At 57.0% G+C, this 23,773-nt stretch overlaps 1 protein-coding gene and 1 long non-coding RNA gene across 15 annotated transcripts; one reads left to right on the forward strand and one right to left on the reverse strand.

Annotated features, from left to right (window-relative positions):
• Nucleotides 1-1,027: 1,027 nt before the first annotated feature.
• Nucleotides 1,028-4,271, reverse strand: LOC139036772 (uncharacterized). Its single transcript, XR_011489628.1, has 2 exons — nt 4,139-4,271; nt 1,028-3,755 (listed from the first exon to the last, which is right to left on the reverse strand). It is a non-coding gene; the product is annotated as an uncharacterized lncRNA (long non-coding RNA).
• Nucleotides 3,760-23,740, forward strand: LPIN3 (lipin 3). Of its 14 annotated transcripts, none has more exons than XR_011489627.1 (22): nt 4,536-4,716; nt 8,557-8,753; nt 8,838-9,031; nt 10,254-10,349; nt 11,370-11,635; nt 11,837-11,920; nt 12,966-13,086; nt 13,250-13,592; nt 15,291-15,390; nt 15,522-15,682; nt 16,049-16,142; nt 16,213-16,282; nt 18,130-18,222; nt 18,299-18,342; nt 19,066-19,204; nt 20,509-20,657; nt 20,859-20,945; nt 21,376-21,528; nt 21,706-21,820; nt 21,913-22,016; nt 22,204-22,428; nt 22,650-23,740. XR_011489627.1 is itself a non-coding variant. In XM_020869711.2 (22 exons), the coding sequence occupies exons 4-22, from the start codon at nt 8,840-8,842 to the stop codon at nt 22,346-22,348; spliced, it is 2,556 nt and encodes an 851-aa protein (XP_020725370.2). In that variant the 5' UTR covers nt 4,536-4,716; nt 7,754-7,873; nt 8,557-8,753; nt 8,838-8,839; the 3' UTR covers nt 22,349-23,740. The 14 variants fall into 14 exon arrangements, 13 of the variants coding, with proteins under 13 accessions (XP_020725376.2, XP_020725370.2, XP_020725375.2 ...); XM_020869711.2 differs by adding an exon at nt 7,754-7,873 and having other exon boundaries at nt 22,204-23,740; XM_020869716.2 differs by adding an exon at nt 7,754-7,873 and having other exon boundaries at nt 8,605-8,753; nt 22,204-23,740.
• Nucleotides 23,741-23,773: the final 33 nt, after the last annotated feature.

Consider the following 23,773-nt stretch of genomic DNA (forward strand, 5'->3'; position numbering starts at 1 on the left):
CAACTCCAGAGCCTAGCCCAGGCACGATGCTCAGAATGCCCTGCCTGGGGGTCCTCTACCATCCTCTCAACCTCTGCCTGAATGAGAGGTTCCTGCAGTTACTTCATCTCTTAGAGCAGCAAGTCGCAAACTAGAACAAGCATCAGAAACACTTTAGTGTGGCTGAAGAGAGCTGATTAAAATACAGATTGCTGGGCCCCAGCCTCAGAGTTTCTGATTCAATAGGTCTGGAGTAGGGCCTGAGAGGGTGCATGGTATTGCAGCTGCTGGCCCAGGGACCACAGTTTAAGAATCATGTCTGACAACCTACGGACTGGGAGAAAATATTTGCAAATGATGCAGCGCTTAATTTCCAAAATATACAAACAACTCATATAACTCAATAAAAAAATTTAAAAATGGTCAGAAGACCTAAGTAGACATTTCTCCAAAGATGACACACACGGAGCCAATAGGCGCATGAAAAGATGCTTCCCATCGCTGATTATTAGAGAAATGCAAATCAAAACTACAAAGAGGTATCACCTCATACCATCATCAAAAAGTCTACAAATAATAAATGCTGGAGAGGGTGTGGAGAAAAGGGACCCCTCCTACACCGCTGGTGGGAATTTAAACTGGTGCAGCCACTCTTAAAAACAGTACAGAGGTTCCTTTAAAAACTAAAACTAGAGTTTCCATTAGATAGAGCTATCCAGCAATCCCATTCCTGGGCATATATCCAGAAAAGATGAGAACTCTAATTTGAAAAGATACATGCACCCCAGTGTTCATAGCAGCCTATTTTAGCCAAGACATGGGAGCAACCTAAGTGTCCATCAACAGATGAATGGATAAATATGTGGTGTGTACACACACACACACACACACACACACACACAAAGGAATATTACTCAGCCATAGAAAAGGATGAAATATTGCCAATTGCAGCAACGTAGATGGACCTCGAGATTATCATGCTAAGTGAAGTCAGTTAGACAGGGACAAATATTAATATTATATATCACTTATATGTGGAATCTAAAAAAGTCATACAAATGAATTTATTTATAGAGCAGAAACAGACTCACAGACATAGAAAATAAACTTATGGTTACCAAAAGGGGAAAGGATGGAAGGGATAAATTAGGAGGTTGGGATTAACAGATACACACTACTATATATAAATAGATAAACAACAAAGATTTATTATATAGCACAAGGAACTATATTCAAAATCTTTTAATAACCTATAATGGAAAAGAATCTGAAGATATAACCAAATCACTTTGCTGTACACTTGAAACACAATATTGTAAATCAACTATACTTCAGTTTAAAAAAAAAAGAATCATATCTGAGAGAATCGCTTTCTTCACTGGTAAAACAGGATAACTACTGTCTCTACTGCGTTTTGTGACAATCAAATTGAGATAATGCAAATGAAAAACAGCATGTTGCCTGCACCCAGTAGGTGCTCAATAAATGTTTGCAACTGCTATGGGGAATGGACAGGAGACATGCCAGGCAGGGAAAACATGAGCAGGGGCAGAGATGGGAAAGAGCCCAAGCGGGGCAGCTGGCCTGGCAGGAGAGCCAGGCCCAGCACCGTGGCCCGGGAGTCCAAGCTTGTCTCTGGAAGCAGTTGGGAGCCACACATAGTTCTGGAGCAGGGCAGTGACAGGTGGAAGCTGCATGTGGCAGCATTGAGCAGGAGGCCATTGCAAGCTCCATGTGCTGAGCACTCCTTGGCTGTTTGACCAGTCAGATTTAGCAAGTAAAAATCAAGGAGATACCATTACATTTGAATTTCAGACGCCAGTGAAAAACTTTTTAGTATAATGTGTTAGTTGCTCAGTCATGTCCAACTCTTTGTGACCCCGACTGTACCCCACCAGACTCCCCTCTCCATGGAATTCTCCAGGCAAGAATGCTGGAGTGGGTAGCCATTCCCTTCTCCAGAGGATCCCCGACCCAGGGATTGAACCCAGTTCTCCCACACTGCAGGCAGATTCTTCAGCATCTGAGCCACCAGGGAAGTCCCTCAAATTTAATTGGTCATCCTGTATTTTTATTTGCTAAACCTGATCATCCTGGCCAGACACCAACTGTCTGCTGCCCGACTCACAAGCCTGCATCTGGAGGGAGTCAGTGCAGGTTTCTCTGCCTCCCTTTCCACCTTCAGCCGGGCCAGACCACCAGGAGTGGCTGAGCAGCCTGCTCCTGCAGCCAGTCTTGCTGCCCATGGCAAGGGGTCACAGCCGCAGGCCCGGGTGAGTGGGGCCTCGTGGCACTTCAGGCTGGGTTCACCCAGCAAGAAAGCAGTGGGGTGCACTGGGTCTGTGACAAAGCACATACGGCTACTAAGATCCATAGAAAAGGAAGTGCCCCCCTGCACTGACGGGTTACTCAAAAAACAAACAGTGGCATACCCCCACCCACCACTACCACTCTAGGGTCCTGAGAGAGAGGAGAAAACTGCCTCTATCCTTAACCCCAGAAATGGGCAAACACAAGCATTCATGCTGCTTGCATGCTCAAAGGATGCCTCGGAGACGGTGATACAAACCGCAAGCTAGAACAGGGTGGTCCCTGCCTTGTTCAGCTCAGCTGGGTGTTAGGAGAAGTCATACTACCCGAGGCTGCCTCTGTCTTCCCCCACCTCCAGAAGCATCAAATCCTAGATGATTCATCGTTCGGGAAAAAAGCCTGTTGGAAATCCAATTTCTGCAACAACCTTTGTATTAACTTTTTTCTCTAACAAAGAATAATGAAAACAATGTGTGCTCCATTAAAAAAAAAAAAATGTGCTAAACACTGTTGAATCCCTAGTATGTGTCCTGCTCTGTGTTCAGTGTTTTATTTAGCTCTGTAGTTCTCAGCCTTGGCAGCACATTACAATCACCTGGAGAGCGGTTGTTTTTTAATTCTCGCACCCCAGGCATCAGTATTTGCCAAGGGCACAGTAATTTCAATGTGCGACCAAGGTTGAGAGCCACTGATTCAGTTCATCCTGTTTAATCCAATGCAATCCCACAAGGTAGATTTTTATCTCCATCTTGCAAATGAGGAAATTGAGGCTCCCAGAAGTAGAATTACTGTGCTATCTGTAGCCACAACCCCTGTTCTCTCTCCTCTCTTCCCTCCCAGACTCCCTTGAAGGATTTCTGAAGTTTCCAGGGTTTCCCTGCTGAATATAGTATTTATATACAATGCTTCCACAGACATGTTTGTGGCATGACTCTGCGCTCTGGTCACCCGAAAGCTCTGCTCCCATCCGGGCTCTTCTGAGATACCAGCAGACACGGCCCGGTTTCAAGACTGACACCAAATGACGTTTGCTAAATCTAGGACAGCTGAGGCCAGTCACTTCCAGCCAGGTCCTGCCATCTCGAGTCACAGATCAACAGCGGCCACCTCTCGCTCCCCACCGGCTAGTACTTTATAAGCCTCATTCTTTGCCATTGAGTCCCATTCCTCCCAGATTTTCCTGGGTTTCCTCTGTCTTTACAGCAAACTCCTTCACCTGCTGACCTTTCTCAGAACATCTTCAGGGGCCGTCCATCCTCACAGGCTGTCGGAGACGTCTTTGGTCCGGGACAAGTCACGAATCACAGATGCCCAAGCCCCCGGCCCGCGGCTTGCGAGTCCATGGATTCTTCAAATCTTCGCGCACCTAGACTTCCCGTTCTCGCGGCGCCAGAAGGCTGGTCATCGCCTGCCCTCTGCTGGCCATTGCAGGTATTGACCCCACTTCCGCTCCACCAGGGTTGCATCTGCGGGATGGAATGAAGAGCGGGCATTTATTGAGTTTCTGCTGTATTTCAGGACTGAACTGGACGCTGGGGTGTAAGCATGAACGCGACCTGCTCTCACGGAATTCCAAGAGACAGACCATAATCATCAAATTCAAGCGAATATGAAATTATAGCTGTGGGCCATGTGAGTGAATAATACGAGGGTCCGATCCAGCCTTGGAGGAGGGTTGCGGGCGATGTTGGAGGTGGGATTAGGAAGTCCAAGCTGCCCCTAAGAGGGCACTTTAGAGCGCCTGATGATGCTTCACAATGTCATTTCAGGTCATCTCGAAAATCCTGCAAGGGCGGGGGCGCTATCCCCATAAAGCAGAAAGTGGGGTCAAATGGGGGAAAGAATTTACCAAAGTCGCAGAGCGAGCTAGGAGCAAAGCCAGGCAGGCTTAGGTCGGCTCGATTCCAAAGTCCTGACTTTTCCGCCGTTCCCGGGGCTGCGATGGTGGCAGGCCACGGGGATGGTCCCTCGGGGAGCGCTAGGGCGCGGGGCGGGGCGGGGCGGGCCGGGGCCCGGGGGCGGGGCTTGGAACTCGCGGGGCGGGGCGGGATGGAGCCCGGGGGAGCGGGGTGGACTGGAGCCCGGGGGCGGGGCCTAGGGCTCGGGGGCGGGGTGGGATGGAGCTCGGGGGCGGAGCGGACTGAGTCCGGGGGTTCGGCCCCGCCCCGGACGCTGTAGGTGGAAGGGCGCCCTTGGGCGTGGGGACCGGGTGGGGCGGGCCTCCCTGGTGGGTGGAGTCTAGACGGATTGGGACCTGCAGAGGCCGCCCTTAGCTAGTGGAAGGGGCGGAACCGGGATCTCGCCCATTCCTAGAGGAGCCGGAAGTGCCTAGGGATTGCGGGGCCGGAGACTCTTACCTGCTGACCCTGTACCCTCAGGTAGAAGCGGCGGCTCCGGGAGCCCGGAGTCCAGTGGGCATCTCCCCAGGTAGGGCCCAACCAGGGCCGGAGATGAGATCCCCGTCCCCCGCCCCACCCAGCGCCGCCCATCTGCCCTGCCATCTGACCCTCTTCCTTCCCGATCCCGGGCCCGAGTCCCTCTCCAGATATCCGAAGGGAACTCCAGGGTGGTGGAGCTGGGCCTCACTTCATCCCTCTACCCGACTCAGCGCCTCCGGGGTCCCGGGACATCCAGAATGGGGAATCGGGAGAGAATGAGATAGAAAAACCTCTCTGGGGAAAAGTTTCACCACCACCAACCCCCCCCCCCCCCCCCCCAGCTTCACCCCTCAGGCAGACTGTGTGACGCTGGGGAAGACACCCACCCTCTCTGAGTGTCCTCAGTTGCAAGACAAGGTCTGACCTTGCCCCACCGGCCCTGAGACTGGGCAAGTCAGAGGAAGCAGCTGTGAAGGCAGCTAGGGATCCTGGGTGGAACTGTCTCTCTTGCATAGCTGGACAGGGCACACCCTCTGGTCCTAGACAGAGCACTACAGGCCACCATCCCTGAATCTGGGAGCGCAGAAAGGCTGAGGGCTGACACCCAGGGCAGCTTGTTCTGCCTTCCCTGTGGTGGGGTTCTATGCAGGCCTGGTGGGGTGGGGTGGCGTGTAGATGTTTGTGGACTCTGAGGCCTGGGCACCCTGGGAGGCCTGCCTGGAGCAAACAGCGAGGCCACCATTGTGCAGGGCCTTGAATGCCAAGTTAAGTCTGAACTGTCAACTCAGGGCAGGGGCCGTGCACTGGAGTCTGACCTGTCCTGCCCTCAGCACCAGCCTGAGTTGAGAGACGATTGTCACGATTCCAAAAACAATGCTGCAACTGATAGGTGGCGTGGGTGGGTGTTCAGTGCCTGCTACTGCTCTATACCAATTATGTCATGAGTTACTCGGGCATCCCTGTGTTATTCCCATTTAGGAGGCTGCAGCTGAGGCTCAGAGAGATGAAGTGACCTGCTCAGGGTCACAGCTAGTAAGGGTCAGAGAGACAGTCTGGTACCTTAACCACACTGCCTGCTGTCCCCCAGGATCTGGGCATTGGTCATAAAGCCTCGATCTAGGACAGCAGGAAAGCCGGGGGGGTGGGGGGGGCAGATGAGTAGGAAATTGGGGAATAGGATTCAGAGGCCTTGGGAGGGAAGGGTAGCCATGAGTCCTTAGAGGAATTCAGCTGACCAAGTTCCCAGGGAAAGGGGACATATTTGGTTTTAGACCTGTGAGTTTGGGGGTAAAGGGGAGTATAGGGGAGCCTAGTAGAGCTCTCCTCCATCCAGAGCAGACCAAGGAGGCAGAGCTAGTCCTGGAGATAGGAGGTGTCTTCGGGAATGGGTGCAGGTAGAGGGGAGGGGGCCCAGGGCTTGACTCACAAGATTCACCCCCTCCCCTCCAAAATACTGAGCAGACAGAGGTGGGACATCCACTCGTAGGCAGGTGAGCAAGGAGAGAAATGAATTCTAGGCTCCCATGACATTAGAGCTGGGAAGGTCTGAGAAATCCAGGCTGAGTTTCATAGAAGGGGAAACTGAGGCCAACAAGTTACTTGCCGGACCACATCCCACGAGTGGAGCAGAGTAGGACCCAGGTGCCCCTTCTGCCACTCAGCTTTCTCCTATCTCAGTGGCTCTCAGCTGGGGGCAGTTTTGTCCCCTAGGGGACATTTGACAAAGTTTGGAGACAATTTGATTGTCAGGAGGGAGGGTGCCACTTGGGCTAGACCAGGAATGCTGCTAAACGTCTTACAAGCCGCCCGCCAACCCCACAACAAAGAATTATCCCAGCCCCAAACAGCAGCGGTGGTAAAGTTGAGAAACCCAGTAGCAGGTGGAGCTGAGCCTGTCTCCTCCGCCCCCTCCCCGCCCACCCACCACCAGCTCTTCTGCTCTGTGCAGGGCAGAACGTTGTCCCCATTCCTGGGGTGCCCCTCCGTTGCTTGCTCCTTTTTTAAAAAAAAATTAATATTTATTTATTTTCGGCTGTGCTGGGTCTTCCTTGCTGCGAAGGCTTTCTCTAGTTTTGAGTGGGCTGTACTCTTCATTGCGGTGCGTGGGCTTCTCATAGCGGTGGCTTCTCTCATTGCAGTGCCTGGGCTCCAGGGTGCAAGTGGTTGTAGCTCCTGGGCTCTAGAGCGCTGACTCACTCATTGTGATGACTTAGTTGCTGCACAGCATGTGAAATCTCCCCGGAGCAGGGATCGAACCCGTGCCCCTGCATTGCCAGGTGACAATGCAGAATTCTTAACTGCTGGACTCTTGGCCACCAGGGAGCCTGATGCTTGCTCCTTTATATTCCTAGAAGCTTCTGGAATCTTCTCTGCTTTTCCTGGGCTCAGTGATCTAAAGCCCTGCCCACCACATGTCTCTCTTTATCAGTGGGTCTCCCATATTCGTACTCTAGTGTTAAGGGTGGAGAAACCAAAGTGGGAGTTTTCACCTACCACACAGCAGGTGTGCCTTGCAGGTAAAAGATGTGTTCAATTTGAGTGAAATTTTAGGGGTTCAAAGAATTTCATTTTTATCCCAATTTTTCACTTTAGCAATTCTCATGGGACCTTATGTTTGTGAGGCTCTCTGTTTCTAACCAGCTCCCAGGTGATGCTGGGCCCTGGAGCAGCACATTTGGGATTTTGGTGAGGCATTACAGGGCTGTGCAGAGAGGGCGGCCCTCTTTGTAGATGACTGTGGCATGCTTTGGGGACCACAGAGGGGAAGGAACCATGGTATGGAATCAGGAAACCAGGATATGAGTCATCAGTTCCTCCCCCCGCATCTACGGCCTGCTAGCTTCATAGGGTTCAGATAAGTCACTTGACTTGTTTGACGGGTGATCTTGCATGGCAGGTCTGCCTGGAGGATGCAGGATCAGAGGGAAGTGCCCTGTGAAGGTGGGATGGTTTGGGTCCCGGCAGCCAGAAGGGTATAGCCCACTGCCATTGGCCAGCAGGGAAGGGGTGATAAGCTGAAGCTGGCGGGGCAGGCACCCAGCCAGTGTGGAGGTGGCTCTTATTATGGCCCTGGCTCTTCTCCACAGCTGCTACGGCTCCTGCCTCTGGCTGACCCAGCTTTGCCTGATGTGAGAGCTGGAGGGACCGGTTTAGCTGGGAGAAGAAGGAACAGCTGTGATGGGCCAAGGGCCAGCCCAAGGCTGAATGTGGGTCTGAGGAGTGGGGTCACGGCTGAGAACTATGACTTAGAGACACTGGGATCAGGTCGTGGCTGTGAACGGGCTTCCCACATGTCCCAGGGAAACTGGGAAGGATTTGGGAGTTTGGGCTTTAAATTTTGTAGTTTGGGCCCAGCTGTGGGGGATGCCTTACTGCAAGCATCTGAGAATTGAGCAAAGCCTTGGGTACCAAGGTTACCTCCACCCTTGGTCCCCCACACATTAGCCACAATGGCCCAGCAAGATTCCTTTTAACTCCTAGGACCAGGAGGCAGCAAGCAACCCATTTCTCAGATGGGAAAACTGAGGTCCCCCCTTCTCCCCTCTGCCTGGGACTGTCCCATGTGACCCCTGGGGGCCCTGGGCCTGATCTGCCATGAGGCTGGCCCCTCACTGTACCCTAACATGGGGTGCCTGCCCTCTCCCTGCCCCCACAGTCAGGCCATCCCAGGGGTTCACATCAAGGGCTCTGCAATCACCCAGGCCTGGGAATGAAGCCTGGCTCCGCTCCTGATGAGTGGTGAGATCGTGGACAAGTCACTCCCTGAGCCTCGGCCTGGCCTGTCTGTAAACAGGGATAATGACCCGCTCGGCCGGCCTGGCAGGTTGTCATAAAGGTGACAGGAGCCCTGCCACTGAGCACGGTGGTCATGATTACTCATGGCATTTAGACGCTCGCGGCGCCCTGGATGGCCTTACCCGGTGCCCCGATTTGACAGAAGTGAGCATCGCACTTGGAGAAGGGAGGGGGCCCCACGGCCGATTGGGATCAGAACCCACGTCTTCAGGCGCACCTCCCAGCCCATCAGGGCTGCCCATCTGCGGAGGCGCTCCGAGGACCACCAGGACCACACGCTGGAAGCCTGAGGTAGGTCCCCGGCAGGGGGTCAGGCTGCGGGGCCTCCCCCAGAAGGGCGGTGGGCCCAGCACCTCCACTTTTTCACCGGCACAGCCATGAACTACATGGGGCAGCTGGCGGAGACTGTGTTCGGCACGGTGAAGGGCCTATACCGGGGCCTGAACCCGGCCACGCTGAGCGGGGGCATCGATGTGCTGGTGGTGAGGCAGGTGGACGGCTCCTTCCGATGCTCGCCCTTCCACGTGCGCTTTGGCAAGCTGGGAGTCCTGCGCTCGCGGGAGAAGGTGGTGAGTTTTGTCCAGGAGAGGGGCCCTGGGGGGGGACGGGGGTGGGCTCTGGGAGCCAGGATGGCCACCATGGTCCCAGGACAGGACCCAGACCTCCCTGGGGTGGCGATGCGTCCTCTGGGGAGACTTCCCTTCTTTTGTATTTTCCTGGGGTTGGATTGCGGCTTTGGGTCCAGAAAGGCCCCTGTTTTCTCCTGGAAGCAGCACATCAGAGCAGGCTTCCATACTGGGGCCATCAGACCGGCTCCAGCTTCCTGAGGCCTTACCCTTGTGTCCCTGGTAAGTCACTTCACCTGTGTGAATGGGCACATTCCCATCTCCCTGATGATGAGCTCCGAGCTCACTGGGGAGAGGTAGGGGAAGTTACTCACAAGTTAGTTCCTTGCCCCTAGGAGACTGGCTCCATATTCACAGGGCTCAGGTGAACATGACACATTTTTATTAACACCGAAGTTCTGGTCTGGTGAGCCCAGACCCCCTTCACAATGGGGTGACGTTCCCAAATCCTAGTAGGAGAGTGTAACCTTTCGGGAGATAGTGGAGCTGACTGGTTAAGGGCTTGGGTTGTGGCCTCAGACTTTCTGGGTTCATAGCCTAACTTGGCTACTTCCCAGAAAATTACTTAACCCCTCTGAGCCTCGTTTTCTTCATCTGTAAAGTGGGGATGATGATGGGAGCTATGGCCAGGGGTGGTTGTGGAGATTAAATGAGAAAGTCTATATAACACACTCTAGAGAGTGCCCAGGAAAGGGTGTTCATGTCATGCACAACTGTTTGTGTGCTCTCCTGGGTGTTGGGGACAACCACTGACAAGATGGATCATGTTCTGGGACTTCCCTGATGGTCCAGCAGTTAAGACGCCATCCTTCCAGCACAAAGACGTGGGTTCAATCCCTGGTCAGGGAACTGAGATCCCACATGCCACATGGGGTGGCCAAAAAGTTAAAAAAAAAAAAATCATGTCCTTGTGCTGATGGCCTGTGGGAGAGAGGAACACAGAAACCAAGGCATAAACGAGAATATTGAGATGGTGAGCAGAGACCCTCGGAGTGGGGAGCAGGGGGCGCCCCAAGGTGGGGGAGGGAAGAGAGAGATCCAGAAAGTGCAGTGTGCTGGGGCAGCAGGCAGCCTGTGTCCCCAGGACCAGCCTGGAGGCCAGTGGACTGGAGGTGGGAGTGGAGGATGACAGCGGGGACCCCCACCCTACCACGCCCCGTTACAGGTGGACATCGAGATCAACGGGGAGCCCGTGGACCTGCACATGAAGCTGGGGGACAGCGGGGAGGCCTTCTTCGTCCAGGAGCTGGAGAGCGATGAGGTGAGTGCATCTTCACTGGTGTCCCCTCTGGGCAGGGCCTGGGGATTTGTCACTGTCCCCACTGTGGGGAGGACCCTCCCCGACCCTTGGGGAGGGTCCGAGGCAGGGGCATCAGGATGTGCTGGTGGAGCCTGGGGAGGGATGGGGGATGGGGGGATGGGGAGGGATGGGGGATGGGGGAGGGAGGGGGATGGGGGAGGGAGGGGGATGGCGGGATAGGGAGGAAAAGAGAGTAGGGGGAGGGATGGGGTTGGGGGGTAGGAAGGGCTGATGCTACCCTTCCCTTTCCCTGGGGAAAGTTTTCTCAGAAGAGGACACTTGAGCTGGGCCCCTGAAGGGTGGGAAGGAGGCCCTCCCCGGGCAGCCTTGGAGAGGAGGAGGGTGCTGAGCAGTGGCCAGAACTGGACAGCATAAGATGACGGCTTGTTCCGGGTCTGGTGCTGGCTGGGGGCAGCTAGGACACGGACGTGTGGGAGCAAGGGAGGAGCAGAGGGGCGTTTGCAGACGGGAGGCAGGGCCCAGCAGCAGCCAGCGGAGGTGTTTAAAGTATCTGGCAAACTTCAGTTGAGCCCCTGCTGTGTGCCGGACACTGCAGTGGACTTCGATGAGGGGTGACCCCTGCCTAAAAAGAAGGTTCCCAGACTAGCCTGGGAGACAGACCTGTGAACAACAGATGAAGGAACCTTTTGGCCAAGGCGGCGAAGCGGGTTGCAACGGAGGCTGAGGAAAGTCAGGGCAAGCTTCCTGGAGGAGGTGACACCTGGCTGAGTCTCAGAGGGGAAGTGGGTGTCTGCTGTGGTAGGTGTGGGCAGGGCAGATGAGAGGCCGGTGCCCAGGTTCCTCTCTGGACCGTGTGGCTGCGGTGGGCTTTCCGGAGAGCTTGCACCCCTGGGACTGGGGCTGCTCTGTCTCCGTGAGGGAACTCTGAGGCCGGCAACAGGCACAAGGCCATGTTCCCGCCGCCCCTGGCCAGCCTCCAGGCCTGTTTTCCTGCCCCCTCAGCCCTGGTCTGCTCCACAGGAAGACGTGCCTCCCCGCCTGTGCACCTCACCCATCCCTTGGGGGGGCCTGGCGGGGTTCCCTTCGGACTCCCCCCTGGGCACCACCAGTGAGCCTGACGCCAGCATGGCGGGCATGGCTCCCACCGGGCGGAAGAAGAAACGGCGCAGGAGGAAGACCAAGCGGAAGGAGGACGCGGTGGCCGCCGATTCTAGTTCAGAGGAGCTGGAGGCAGGCACTGAGAGTGACCCATCCCTGCTGGAAAAGCCAAGGCCGGAGGCCCCGGGGTATGTCGGGGGCTGAGGGTGTGGGCACGCCACTGGGGGTTCAAGCTCAGTTTCCTCTGCCGATGCTGTGTGACCCTGGGCCAGGTCCTTGACCTCTTTGGGCTTTAGTTGCTTTACTTCCTCAGTGATGTCCCGGCTTCCATGCCCTGCACAGGGTACCTGTCCTGTCAGGGACCGTTTATTTCCCTGTGGCCCCCTCAGCAGCATCCAGCCAGAAGGGGAGGCCTCACCGGAGCCCAAAGACATCTACCCCTACTCTGACGGCGAGTGGCACCACCAGGCCAGGTGAGCGTCCGGGTGGGCTACAGGCAGAGACTCAAAGCCGAGGTCTCAGAGGTGGGCTATAGGCAGAGACTCAAAGCCGAGGTCTCAGAGGGGTCTCCATGTACATTTTGCTGATGAATAATGACACAGAACATACTCATTGCATTTACCATCCTGTATATCTTTTGTGTAAAGTGTTGATATTCAACCATCTTGCCCATTTTTTTTATTGCAGTAAAATACACATAGGACTTCCCTGGTGGTCTAGTAGTTAAGCCTCCACACTTCCAAGGCTGGGGGCACAGGTTTGATCCCTGGTTGGGGAACTAGGATCCCACCTGCTGCACAGTGCGGCCAAAAAGTTGAAAAGAAAAAACACATAAAATTTACCATTTTAAACCATTTAAAATAATTCCCTGGTGGCTCAGATGGTAAAGAATCGACCTGGATTCGATCTCTGGGTCAGGAAGATCCCCTGGAGAAGGGAATGGCTACCCATTCTAGTACTCTTGCCTGGAGAACTCCATGGACAGAGGAGCCTGGCAGGCTAAAGTACATGAGGTCGGACACGACTGAGTGACGGACTCATCATCAGCCATTTTAAGGGACACAATTCAGTGGCGTTTAGTATACTCACGATGTTGTATAACCATGTTGTATAACCCCTTGCGTTCTAAAGCCTTTTCACACCCTTAATGGAACCGCTAAACCCATTAAGAAGTCACTACCTGGGACTTCCCTGGTGCCCTAGTGGTTAAGACTCCGTACAGACAACGCAGGGAGTGTGGGTTCAATCCCTGGTTGGGGAAGTAAGATCTCACATGGCACACAGCCAAAAAAAAAGAAGTCACAACTTTGCCCATTGTTGTTTTTTCTTTTTTAAACTGGATTGCCTTCTTATTGTTGATTTGCAGGAGTTCTTTATATATTTATATATTCTTTATATATTCTAGATCCAACACAGGTATAAATACATGTTGCAAAAAAAAAAAAATGTTCGCAGGCTGGAGAGGGCGGCAGGGGGTGGCCTGCTGGCTTGGGGGTCCTGAGTTCTTGTTTCCTGCAGCCTCTCGCAGGGTGAGCTAACATCTCCCAAGAGTGACTCGGAGCTGGAACTGCGGAGCCCCGAACCCAGTCCCCTGAGAGCAGAGTCCCACATGCAGTGGGCCTGGGGGAGGCTGCCAAAGGTGAGTCCCCCCGTGTCAGCCCCCCAGCCTTACCTCTTAGGGGCTCCATGGCCCCTGCGGGTCAGGACTAGAGTGACTGAGACTTGGCCCGCCTGCCTGAGGCTTTGCGGGGTGTGGGCAGCAGGCCCTGCCCCGTCCCCATCATCCCTCCGTTTGATTGAAGGTGGGCAAAGCTGAATGGTCCGAGTCCTCGGTGGTCGCTGATGCCAATTCCAGGACAGCCTCTCCGCCTAAGGGGGCGCCCAGCACCCCCTCCGCCTCTGTGATTGGCGTGGACCCTCTGGGACCCCCAACCCTGCAGACAGGGGCTGGCACTGACCTTCTTCAGCCTGACACGGAGGCGCCCGCTCTGGCGGGTCCCCCTCTCTCTGCCCCTGAGAGGGAGGAAACCAAGACTCAGAGTTTGGGGGACACGGGCCCCCGTCCTCCGTCCAAATCCTGGAGCTGGGCTGCTTTGGAAGACCCCGCTCACACCCGCAAGCCAGAGGGGGTGTCCCAGAGGAAAGGTGAGTGATGGCTGGACCCCTCCCACTGCTTCCCTGGCCTCAGGTTATCCCCTGGGTGGACTCTGGGGCTTCAAGCACATTTAAGCACCTACTGTGTGCGCTGTGTCTGGCCCAGCCCTCCTCGTGGGACTCTCAGTCCCGTGGATCAGACAGATGACATAGGTGTAAACCAGGGGGAGTATAACGTGGCACATACCAGACAGAATCATTGGCTGGGACCGGGGCTGTTTAAATCATGGGACCAGGAAAGGCCTCTCTGAGCGGGTGATGCCTGAGCTGAGACGTGGGCCATAAAGATCCAGCCAAGTAAGGACCAGGGGAAGAGAATTCTAGGCAGAGGGAACAGCATGGCAACGATGAGGGAGAGAGGTTTCGTGTCTGGGAACCGAGGCAGATGGTATATCTTAAACGAGGCCAGGGAGAGTGTTGAGAGAGGAAATTGACTCCTGAGCTGTCCACATGGGTAGTCCCTGGCCACATGTGGCTATTTAAAATTAAAAGTGAAAGTGTTAGTCGCTCAGTCGTTTCCGACTCTTTGCACCCGTGGACTGTAAGCCACTGGGCTCCTCTGTCCATGGGGTTCTCCAGGCAAGAATACTGGAGTGGGTAACCCATTCCCTTCTCCAGGGGCTCTTCCTGACCCAGGGATTGAACCGTGGTCTCCTGCACTGCAGGCTTATTCTTTACCGTCTGAGCCTCCAGGGAATCCCCAAGTTAAAATTAATTAAAATTAAGTAGGGAGCTCAGGTTGGGTACATGAGACAAGTGCTCGGGCCTGGTGCACTGGGAAGACCCAGAGGGATCGGGTGGAGAGGGAGGTGGGAGGGGGGACTGGGATGGGGAGTACATGTAAATCCATGGCTAATTCATATCAATGTATAACAAAAACTACTGTAATGATGTAAAGTAATTAGCCTCCAACTAATAAAAATTAAAAAAAAAAAAAATTAAGTAGGGAGGAGCCAAGATGGCGGAGGAATAGGATGGGGAGACCACTTTCTCCCCTACAAATTCATCGAAAGAACAATTGAACGCAGAGCAAACTTCACAAAACAACTTCTGATCGCTAGCTGAGGTCATCAGGCACCCAGAAAAGCAGCCCATTGTCTTCGAAAGGAGGTAGGGCAAAATATAAAAGATAAAAAGAGAGACAAAAGAGCTAGGGACGGAGATCCGTCCCGGGAAGGGAGTCTTAGTAGAGGAAGTCTCCAAACACCAGGAAACCCTCACACTGGCGGGTCTGGGGGAAGTTTTTGAATCTCGGAGGGCAACCTAACTGGGAGGGGAAAAATAAAAAATAAATAAATAAAATTAATTAAAATTAAGGAACACTTGGAGGACTTCCCTGGCGGTCCAGTGGTACAGACCCCACTTCCACTGCAGAGGGCAAGGACTCAGTCCCTGTTTGGGGAACTAAGATCCCACATGCCCTGTAGTGCGGCCAAAAAAAAAAAAATTAAATAAGACTTAAAATTCCATTTCTTCATCACGCCACGTTGAAGTATACCCCACAGCCTCCTGTGGCCAGCAGCTACCGAACTGCACAGTGCAGACCTGGGACCTTCCTAGCCTTGCAGCCGGTTAAGGCCTGGGCCGGACAGCGCCACCTCGTGGTGCTCAGGGGTAGGGGAGGCAGAGTGCACCCAAGAGCGCACCTCGCTGGGTTAGGCGGACAGATGCCCCCTCCTGTCCCGCCAGGTTCCCTGAAGAGAAGCCAGCACCTGGGCCCCAGTGACATCTACCTGGATGACCTGCCCTCCCTGGACTCTGAGAACGCAGCCCTTTACTTCCCCCAGAGGTGCCCGGGTTCTGGGCCCCGGGGTGTCTTGGGATCGAGGCCCGTGGGGCCAGGGGTCAGCTCGCAGGGGCCAGGCCCTCCCCCCTGCCTCCTCCTTCTGTTCATGTCCCTGTTGGTCCTTTCGTCCCCAGCAGCGGTGGGCTGGGGGCCAGGAAGTGGAGTGCTCCTGACAGCGTGAAGCCGCTGGGGGACTGCAATCCCGAGCAGGAGCCAGAGCCCGCTGCGGATACAGCAGGCCCCGTGGTGCTGTCCCTCTGTGGGGGCCTGGCCGACGGCAGGGACGTCTCCGCGGGTATGCTCGGCAGTGGCCCTGCCCTCCCGAGGACTGTCACTGAGCCCAGGGCACGGGAGCAGGGAGGGAAGACCCTCGAGGGTGGGCAGCGGAGGCGTGTGTGAGGCTCCGTGGAGCCCACCCTCGGCCAGCAAAGGCTGGGCGTCCCCAAGACCCCCTGAAGCCAGTGCTGAGTGACGCCGAGCTGTGACTCCAGGACGGCCTGGGATGGGACCAGCAGATGCCAGAGCCCTGGGGAGCCAGGAGCCCTGCTCTGGTTGAGCTGCAGGAGGCCCCAGGGGCAGAGATGGAGCAGCCGGGAGGGGTGGGGACAGTGGGTCACACGGGGCTTCAGCCTCACCTCTCGCTTTCTGCCTCTGTGCTCAGAGAAGTTCAACCAGCACATGGTCTCCTACCAGGACCTCGCCCGAAACCCCGGCCTGCTGGACGACCCGAACCTGGTGGTGAAGATCAACAAGCAGTGCGTACTGGGACTGGGCCGCTGGGTCAGCCCTCCCTCCACGGCCCTGACAACCCATCTGTCTCTGCAGGCATTATAACTGGGCTGTAGCTGCCCCCATGATCCTGTCCCTGCAAGCCTTTCAGAAAAACTTACCCAAGGTAATGGTTAGAGCACCCCCCGGATCTCCTGGAGAAAGTGGCCATACCCTTGGCAAGGAAGGGGAGGGTGGGCAGAGATGGGCCTGGGGCTGATGGGCGGCAGGACCCACTCTGGGAGGAGAGACCCAGGCTCCCTGAAGCCTTGCCCTAGGCGGTGTAGACAAAGCACACCCCCCCCCCCTTTCCCTGGCTTCCTGCCATGGCTAAGTCCATTTGGAATGGATCTGGACTTCAGAGGAATTCAGGGCAAACCAGAGGCAACAGGGACATGCCTTCAGCAGGAGCCTTTTGGATCTGAGAGACAGTCTTGGGAGGTGGAAGTCCCAGCCCTCACCCTCCCCGGAGACCCTCTCCAGGCTGGGCTTGGGGTGTTGCTTTATCAGCACACAGTTGTTGAGTACCTACTATATGCCAGGCCCGGACCAGGGAGAGTCACGCCCTCATAGGGAGATGCTTAACCAGAGATTCAGTCAAATGAGTATACAGTTCAACTGTGAGAAGCAGGAAGGAACTGTCTGGGGTGCTTTGAGAGCCTCCAGCAGGGGGTTTGCTGAGGTCTGAAGGGTGAGTAAGCGAGGGGTGGGGAAGAGCCTGTGCAGGTGCTCAGAGGTGGAAGGTCCAGCCTCTGTAGTCCCTTCCAGAACCACCACCCCGCACAGGGCTGACCTGCACCCACCCCTTCTGCCCCTCTACCAGGACCCCACTCTGTCTGACCCATCCTTATTAGCTTGGTTAGGCTTGCCCAAAGGACCTGATGTTGACAGCTGGTGCCTCCCATTGGTGCCACTCAGCTCTGTCCTCTGGTTGGCTGTAGGTCTAAGCTGGGACCCCAGAGCCTGTGGGAAGGGAGAGGGTCTCCCCTAGCCCCCCCCACTTGGCTCTTCTCACCTTAACCCGGACAAACTCAGGACAAACTTGGGAGAAACTCCACCAGCCCAAGTGGTGGGCACCAAGTCCCTTTAGTTGTGTCCGACTCTGCGCAACCCCAGGGACTATAACCCACTAGGCTCCTCTGTCCCTGGGATTCTCCAGGCAAGAATACTGGAGTGGGTTGTCATGCCCTCCTCCAGGGGATCTCCCCGACCCAGGGATTGACCCACATCTCTTACGTCTCCCATACTGGCAGGCCGATTCTTTACCACGAGCAGCACCTGGGAAGCCCCAGCCTCTTCCCTGCCCAGGTGGACACCCTGGCTCTTGTTCTCCTGACTTGGGTTCTCCATTCTGTATTTGCAGGAAGCTGATAAGTCTCCTAGGTGGGCCTGGGCTGAGCTTTCCCTGGGATTACCTAGCACAAACATAATCAGGGTTTTTCACAGGGTCATACTGTCCCCACCAGACAATGATGGTCATGTGTGCAGAGAAGGAGACTGCTCAGGGGATAGATCACTGACCTTAGGAATTGCCCATGTTGGTCTTGGAGGGTGAGGGTGGTACTGGCTAGAGACTGTCCCTGCCGCCACTTGTTGGCATCATACAGGGAGAACCAGACCTTGAGAAACTCCCAAAGCACTGCCTTCAGCCACCAGAGTAGAGCTGGCAGTAGTAGATCTTGATTCCTGAGATCTGGAGGGCAGGCCAAGGCTGGGCTAGAGCTGGGGGATCAGCTCTAGCTGGGGTGGGGTGGAGGCGGGCAGAAGTGGCCTTTGTTCTCCCACGCTTATCTCCTAGAGTCATTGCTCAAAATCCTAAGATGGGGGTGAGTAGGCTTCTTTAGCCTCCACATGTTGATAGCCCCTTGCTCTAGGGTCAGCCCCAGACTCTGGGTTCATGGGGGCCCCAAGGGCAAGATAAGGTGTGTTTGTGTGGGGCAGGAGAAAACGCCAGTGGCCTTCCTCTGCCCGCAGAGCACCGTGGACAAGCTGGAGAAGGAGAAGATGCCCCGGAAGGGAGGCCGGTGGTGGTTTTCCTGGCGACGCAGGGATTTCCCGGCCAAGGAGGTGGGTAATCATGGTCCCAGGCGGGACCCACATGGGCAGTGGGCGGGGATTCACTAGATGGATATTTCCCCCACAGTGCAGCGCCCAGAGGGAGAAAACCACAGCCCGGGAGCAGCAGGGGTAAGTGGGATCTCGTGGCTGGGGCTCTGCCGCTGAAGCAGGAGCTCGGGATGATGGCCGTGAGGGGCGGATGCAGCCAGCACCCCTCCCCTGCCATGGGTCTTTGTCATTCTGCAATCACTTCTACACCCCTTCTTTTTCCTGAGACATGTCCCCATTTCACAGATGGGAAAACCCACATACACCAAAGGTCTCACAGCCAGGAAGTGGCAGAGCTGGAAGGGGTACCCAGACTCCCAGCCTGGACAAGGGGCTACCTTATGAAGGAGTAGGGCATCCCCTCTCCCCCAGGGGCCAGCTGATCTTGCTTCCTTTTCTCATGTCTGAAGTGGCCCAGAGTGTCCAAGGCTGGTAGGGGTGGGGGGGCGGCAGTTATCGAGGATGGGCTGACTGCTACTGCGGCGGGTGGGATTGGCCAGGACAGAGTTCTCAGTTCACCGTCTCCGAAGCAGGTACCAGTGTCCTGACCATGGAGGGCACCCTGGGGGCTGGGCACTCTGTGTCTCGGCTCCAGCTCTGTGGAGTCACCTTTTTGGGTGGAGACCCCCCTGGCCTGCGTCCTGCTGCCTGCCACCACCCCCTAAATGGGCGGCCCCAGAGGGAGGGGTCCCTAGAGGTGCAGGGACACGTGGCAGGCTCCCTGTGACCTGGGTGAGGGGTGGGCACCTACGGGAGGGAAGGCCTAGCCTGGGTGAAGTGGCTTGAAAGCTGGTCCACCCGCAGGGAGAAGACAGAAGCCCTGAGCAGTGAGGATGACACTCTGGACAGCCCCGTCATCCTGGAGGCCCCCTCCCTGCCCCCCTCGCCCCCAGCCCACGCCCCTGCCTACAAGAAGTCCCTCCGCCTCTCCTCCAGTCAGATCGTAAGTGTGTGCAGGTGTGGGGGTGGCAGGGCTGCAAGAACTGTGTTCCCGGGGCCCTCAGGGTCCGACTGCGAAGCGGCTTGTGTTCGCCAAAGCCCGGAACCCATCCCCAGTGTCTGCCACCCTGCCGGCCCCTGCATACCTCCTCCGGGGACGCCTCTCGGTGCCACTTCTTCACAGGCCAGCCCTTTTTTCTTAAGTTGAGTTTATTAGGGAAATATAAGTAAAGACACCCCAAGTGACAGACAGAAAACTCTGAAAATGTCCCTTTTCAAGCCAAGTGGGGGCTTGGCCTTGACCTCCCCAAAAGGACAAGAAACTGGTGGGTTAGCAACACCATTCTGTGGCAGCCACCTCGCGGGGCATCTCAGCCAGGACTGCTTCCCACCACTGGACAAAGGTAGGGAAAAGACAAGCCCATTCTTTGGAGGACACTCTGGCTAGAAAAGCCCCCTCTTATGTATGGAATCTTAAAATATCTACCTGTAGGGACTTCCCTGGTGGTGGTCCAGGGGTTAAGGCTTTGCATTTCCAATGCAGGAGGCACAGGTTTGATGCCTGGTAGGGGAACTAATATCCCCCATACCCTGCAGTGGAACCAAAAGCAATTAAAAAAAAAAAAGTCCCTGTAGTGGGTTGGCTGGCTCTGGATCTGCCTTTGGAAGCTACAGGAAATCAAACGCTGATGACAGCCTCTCAGATTCTGGCAACCCCAGGCCCCCAAGTCACACCCTGGAGTCACTGTGGCCCCTCTACCAAGAATGTTTTCTTCCCAAGTGTGACTCTGGCCAAGAGGTGCCCAGGAGGGTCTGGCCAGCCTGGCACAGAGTAGCTTGCCATCTGTGTGGTTCCCAGGGGTGCACACCCAGCTCGGGGATCAGCCAGGTCACAAGCTGTTGCTGGGAGCTGCCCCCGGTACCCTAGCCTCAGGCAGGGGGCTGCCGGGGAAGATCCCCTCAGGGCCCCCTCTGCGGAATGGGGTGTCTCCGCCCAGAGCAGTGTCGGCCCTGAGGCTGACCTGAGAAACCTAGACGGGGGTCACGGGCCAGGCTTGGTCCATGAGCTTCATCTCAAAGCTCCCAGGCCTGGCGCTCTACGGGTTCCACCAGCAGCCCCTCGTGTCTTCCTTGTGGCCACCTTCTGCCCACATGGCTGACTCTGATGCATTCAGGAAGGTTCTTGAGTTGGGAGGAACAGAAGAAGGAGGCCTGTGGAGAGGCAAGGCCACGGTGTGGGGGTGGGTGGGTGGTGGAAGGACAGCACCTGGCTGAGCCACGGCCCCCCTCCCCCACGTCCCACCCCAGCGGCGCCTGAACCTGCAAGAAGGTGCCAACGATGTGGTCTTCAGTGTGACCACCCAGTACCAGGGCACCTGCCGCTGCAGGGCCACCATCTACCTGTGGAAGTGGGACGACAAGGTGGTCATCTCCGACATCGACGGCACCATCACCAAGTGAGGCTGGGGTCAGCCATGGGCCGGGAGGGCCCGGGGCCTGGCCTCCCTCTGTGCTCGGGGAGGGGGCGGCAGAGAGGCCCGCCCTCCCAGTGGGCTATCCAGGGGGTGGGGGTGGGGGCCCTCTGGGCTACACGCACAGAGGGGGTGGGCCAGGTGGGACTGTCTCCGAGTAACCGGGTACTTACTCTGTGGGTCTAGGTCGGACGCGCTGGGCCACATCCTGCCCCAACTGGGGAAAGACTGGACACATCAGGGCATCACCAGTCTCTACCACAAAATCCACCTGTGAGTGCCTGGGCTGGGCGGGGCCCCAGGGAGGCAGTGACAGGATGCCTGAGGCCACCCTGGCCTCCGCCCCCGGAAGCCAGGCTTGGGGGTCCACAGCGGAGGAGCAGGTCCCCGGGCAGGTCCCTGGAGTGGGGGAGACCTACTGGCCCTCAGTTCTCCTGTGAAAGGCTCGTCCGGTGCGGCCGGGGTCGGGGCCTGAGTCTAGCTGCCGGCTTTCCTGCTGTACAGACTGTCCTGAGTCCTCACCTCGGGCCTGGGTCCACGTAGACCTCGGGACTCTATGGTGTTCCTTCTCCCTCCCCGGCCTGGCTCAGCTGCCATCCTAAGCCCCACCTGGCAGAGGCGCCAGGGTTGCGCTTAAGCTGATCGAAGCCCCGAAGGGGAGGTGGGTTCGGCGGGTCTTTTTGATTCCGCGTCTCACCCCCAGAAACGGGTACAAGTTCCTATACTGCTCGGCACGGGCCATCGGCATGGCCAACCTCACCAAGGGGTACCTGCAGTGGGTGAGCGAGGCGGGCTGCGGCCTCCCCAAGGGCCCCATCCTGCTGTCCCCCAGCAGCCTCTTCTCCGCCCTGCACAGGTAACCGCCCCGTGGGAGGCAAGCCCACCGCTGGGGCGGGGCGGGGCTGGGAGGTGTGCAGGCCCACGTCAGGCCTCGCTCGGGCATCCGCTGGGTCAGGCCCCGCAGCATCCCCTGACCCTGCGCATCCGGTGGCGCGCTAACCCCCTCCCTGCCCACGGCCCCCGGCTGCCGCAGGGAGGTGATAGAGAGGAAGCCGGAGGTGTTCAAGATCGCCTGCCTGAGTGATGTCCAGCAGCTCTTTCTGCCCCAGGAACAGCCCTTCTATGCCGCCTTTGGGAACAGGCCCAATGTGAGTGTCCCCTCCTCGGGGAGCGGGGTGGGGGGCGCTGAGCCACCGGCTCCACCCCTCCCGGCCCCCTGACCCCTCCTCGTCCCCTGTAGGATGTCACTGCCTACCGGCAGGTCGGCCTGCCCACCTGCCGCATCTTCACGGTCAACCCCCGGGGAGAGCTCAGCCAGGAGCTGATGAAGAACCACAAGTCCACGTGAGGCCCTGCCACGTGCCCCCACGCCCCGGCCCTCTCCCCGGGGCCCAGTGCCACCTACCTACCCGCCCCTGGGGACCACCCTCCAGCCCCGCCCCAGCCCTGGGTCCAGGGCTCCCAGGCAGAACACAAGGTCTCCACCTGCTGTCATGGAGACCTACACCTCTACCTGCATCTCTGCCCGCAGGTATGAGCGGCTCAGCGAGGTGGTCGAACTCCTCTTCCCGCCCGTGGCCCGCGGCCCCAGCACAGACCTGGCCCACCCTGAATACAGCAACTTCTGCTACTGGCGGGAGCCACTGGCCCCCGTGGACCTTGACGCCTTGGCCTGAGCCTGCCTCCGGCTGCCCGCTGACCATGACCCAGCCCAGAACTGACTGTGTGTCCCAGGGCATGTGGGTCGGAAAGCCAGGTGCCCGCTTGGCCAACCCGCTGAAGGGGAGGGAGGGATGCTGTGAGCTGGCCGTGGCCTCTCCTGTCCCCGGGTCTTGGCCAGCTGGGCTACGGTCAGGGGGCAAGGGGGCTGCTGCTCTAGGCCCCGGCATGGCCCTGCCCTGTAGCCAGGAAATGACTGGGTCCTTGCAGGGGTTCTCTACACCCTTGATGTCTCTTTCCTTCTCACCCGGGACCCAGACTCAACTCCTGACAGGACAGAGATGAGAGAGAGGCCCCTCTGAGGCTTGAGGCCTGTACACCCAGGAGAGGGGTGATGGCGGCCAACCATCCGGGGAAGAAATTGTCTTCCAACCCTCTCTGGGGAGCCTGCACTGTGCCCTCTGAAGCCAGATCCTCCGAGCCCCGGCCCCTTCCCACAGCTCTGGAGCCAGCCAGACATCACTGCGGAGCCCCACCAGTGCCCTAGTGTCTCAGCCCATCCGGACCCCAGAGGCGCTGGGACCCCCCAGCCTCTGGGGAGGGAGATGCCACACACCCAGCCCCTCCCCACACCTCCACTGAGGACACAGCCGCAGACTCTGCCTGCCCCCCTACCCCAGCCCTTGCTGGTCATTCCACCACCCACACAGCCGCTGCATGAGTTTCTGTCCGAGGGGCTGTGGGAAGCAGGGCCAACACCCCTCTGCCGCCTTTGGGGAAGAAAGGACCTTTAGACAGGCTAAAAGCTTTAATCCAGGCCTGCCCTACCCACCCCCCCACCAACACCACCACTCCCAGCACCAAAGTGGAGGGCAGAACACCAAATGTCAGGAACGCAGAAGGCGGGGCTGCGAGCTAACACGGGGGCGCCCAGGCCCCCGTGGGGAAACCAAGGCCAGAAGCCTCAGCAGGGATGGGTCTCTGTGGGGTATGTGAGCCAGACGAACACTTGCGTTCTCATGTTGTCATACCTGAATTTCTCACCCCGTTGTGAACATCCGTGCAGGGCCAGGGTTTTCCAAGGATGTCGGAAACTAGGCCTGGAGCCCTTGCTCTCCAGCCGTGGCCTCCTGCCCAGGGTCTGGCCTCATTTGGGCCATGACGTACATGAGGGCTGCCCTCCAGAGGGAGGCTCTAACCTGGGGCAGGGGGTGGATTTCCCCCCAAATGGAAAGCAGGGGACCAAGCGGGGACCAGAGTACCCTAGAAACATCTTTGGGGAAGGGAAGGAAAAAAAGGATAAATTACAGTGGGAGGGGCCTCCAAACATCCTTTCCGCCAGGAAAACACAGCTGCCTAAGCCCTCACCTTGGGGGAGGATCAGAAGGAATAAAGAGTGCTCTCGCCGAGTCCTTGTGTTTCCATTCTGTCCTGAAGAAGCC

The sequence above is a fragment of the Odocoileus virginianus genome, chromosome 9 (genome assembly GCF_023699985.2).
Source record: "Odocoileus virginianus isolate 20LAN1187 ecotype Illinois chromosome 9, Ovbor_1.2, whole genome shotgun sequence".
In the NCBI taxonomy this organism is placed as follows: Eukaryota; Metazoa; Chordata; class Mammalia; order Artiodactyla; family Cervidae; genus Odocoileus; species Odocoileus virginianus.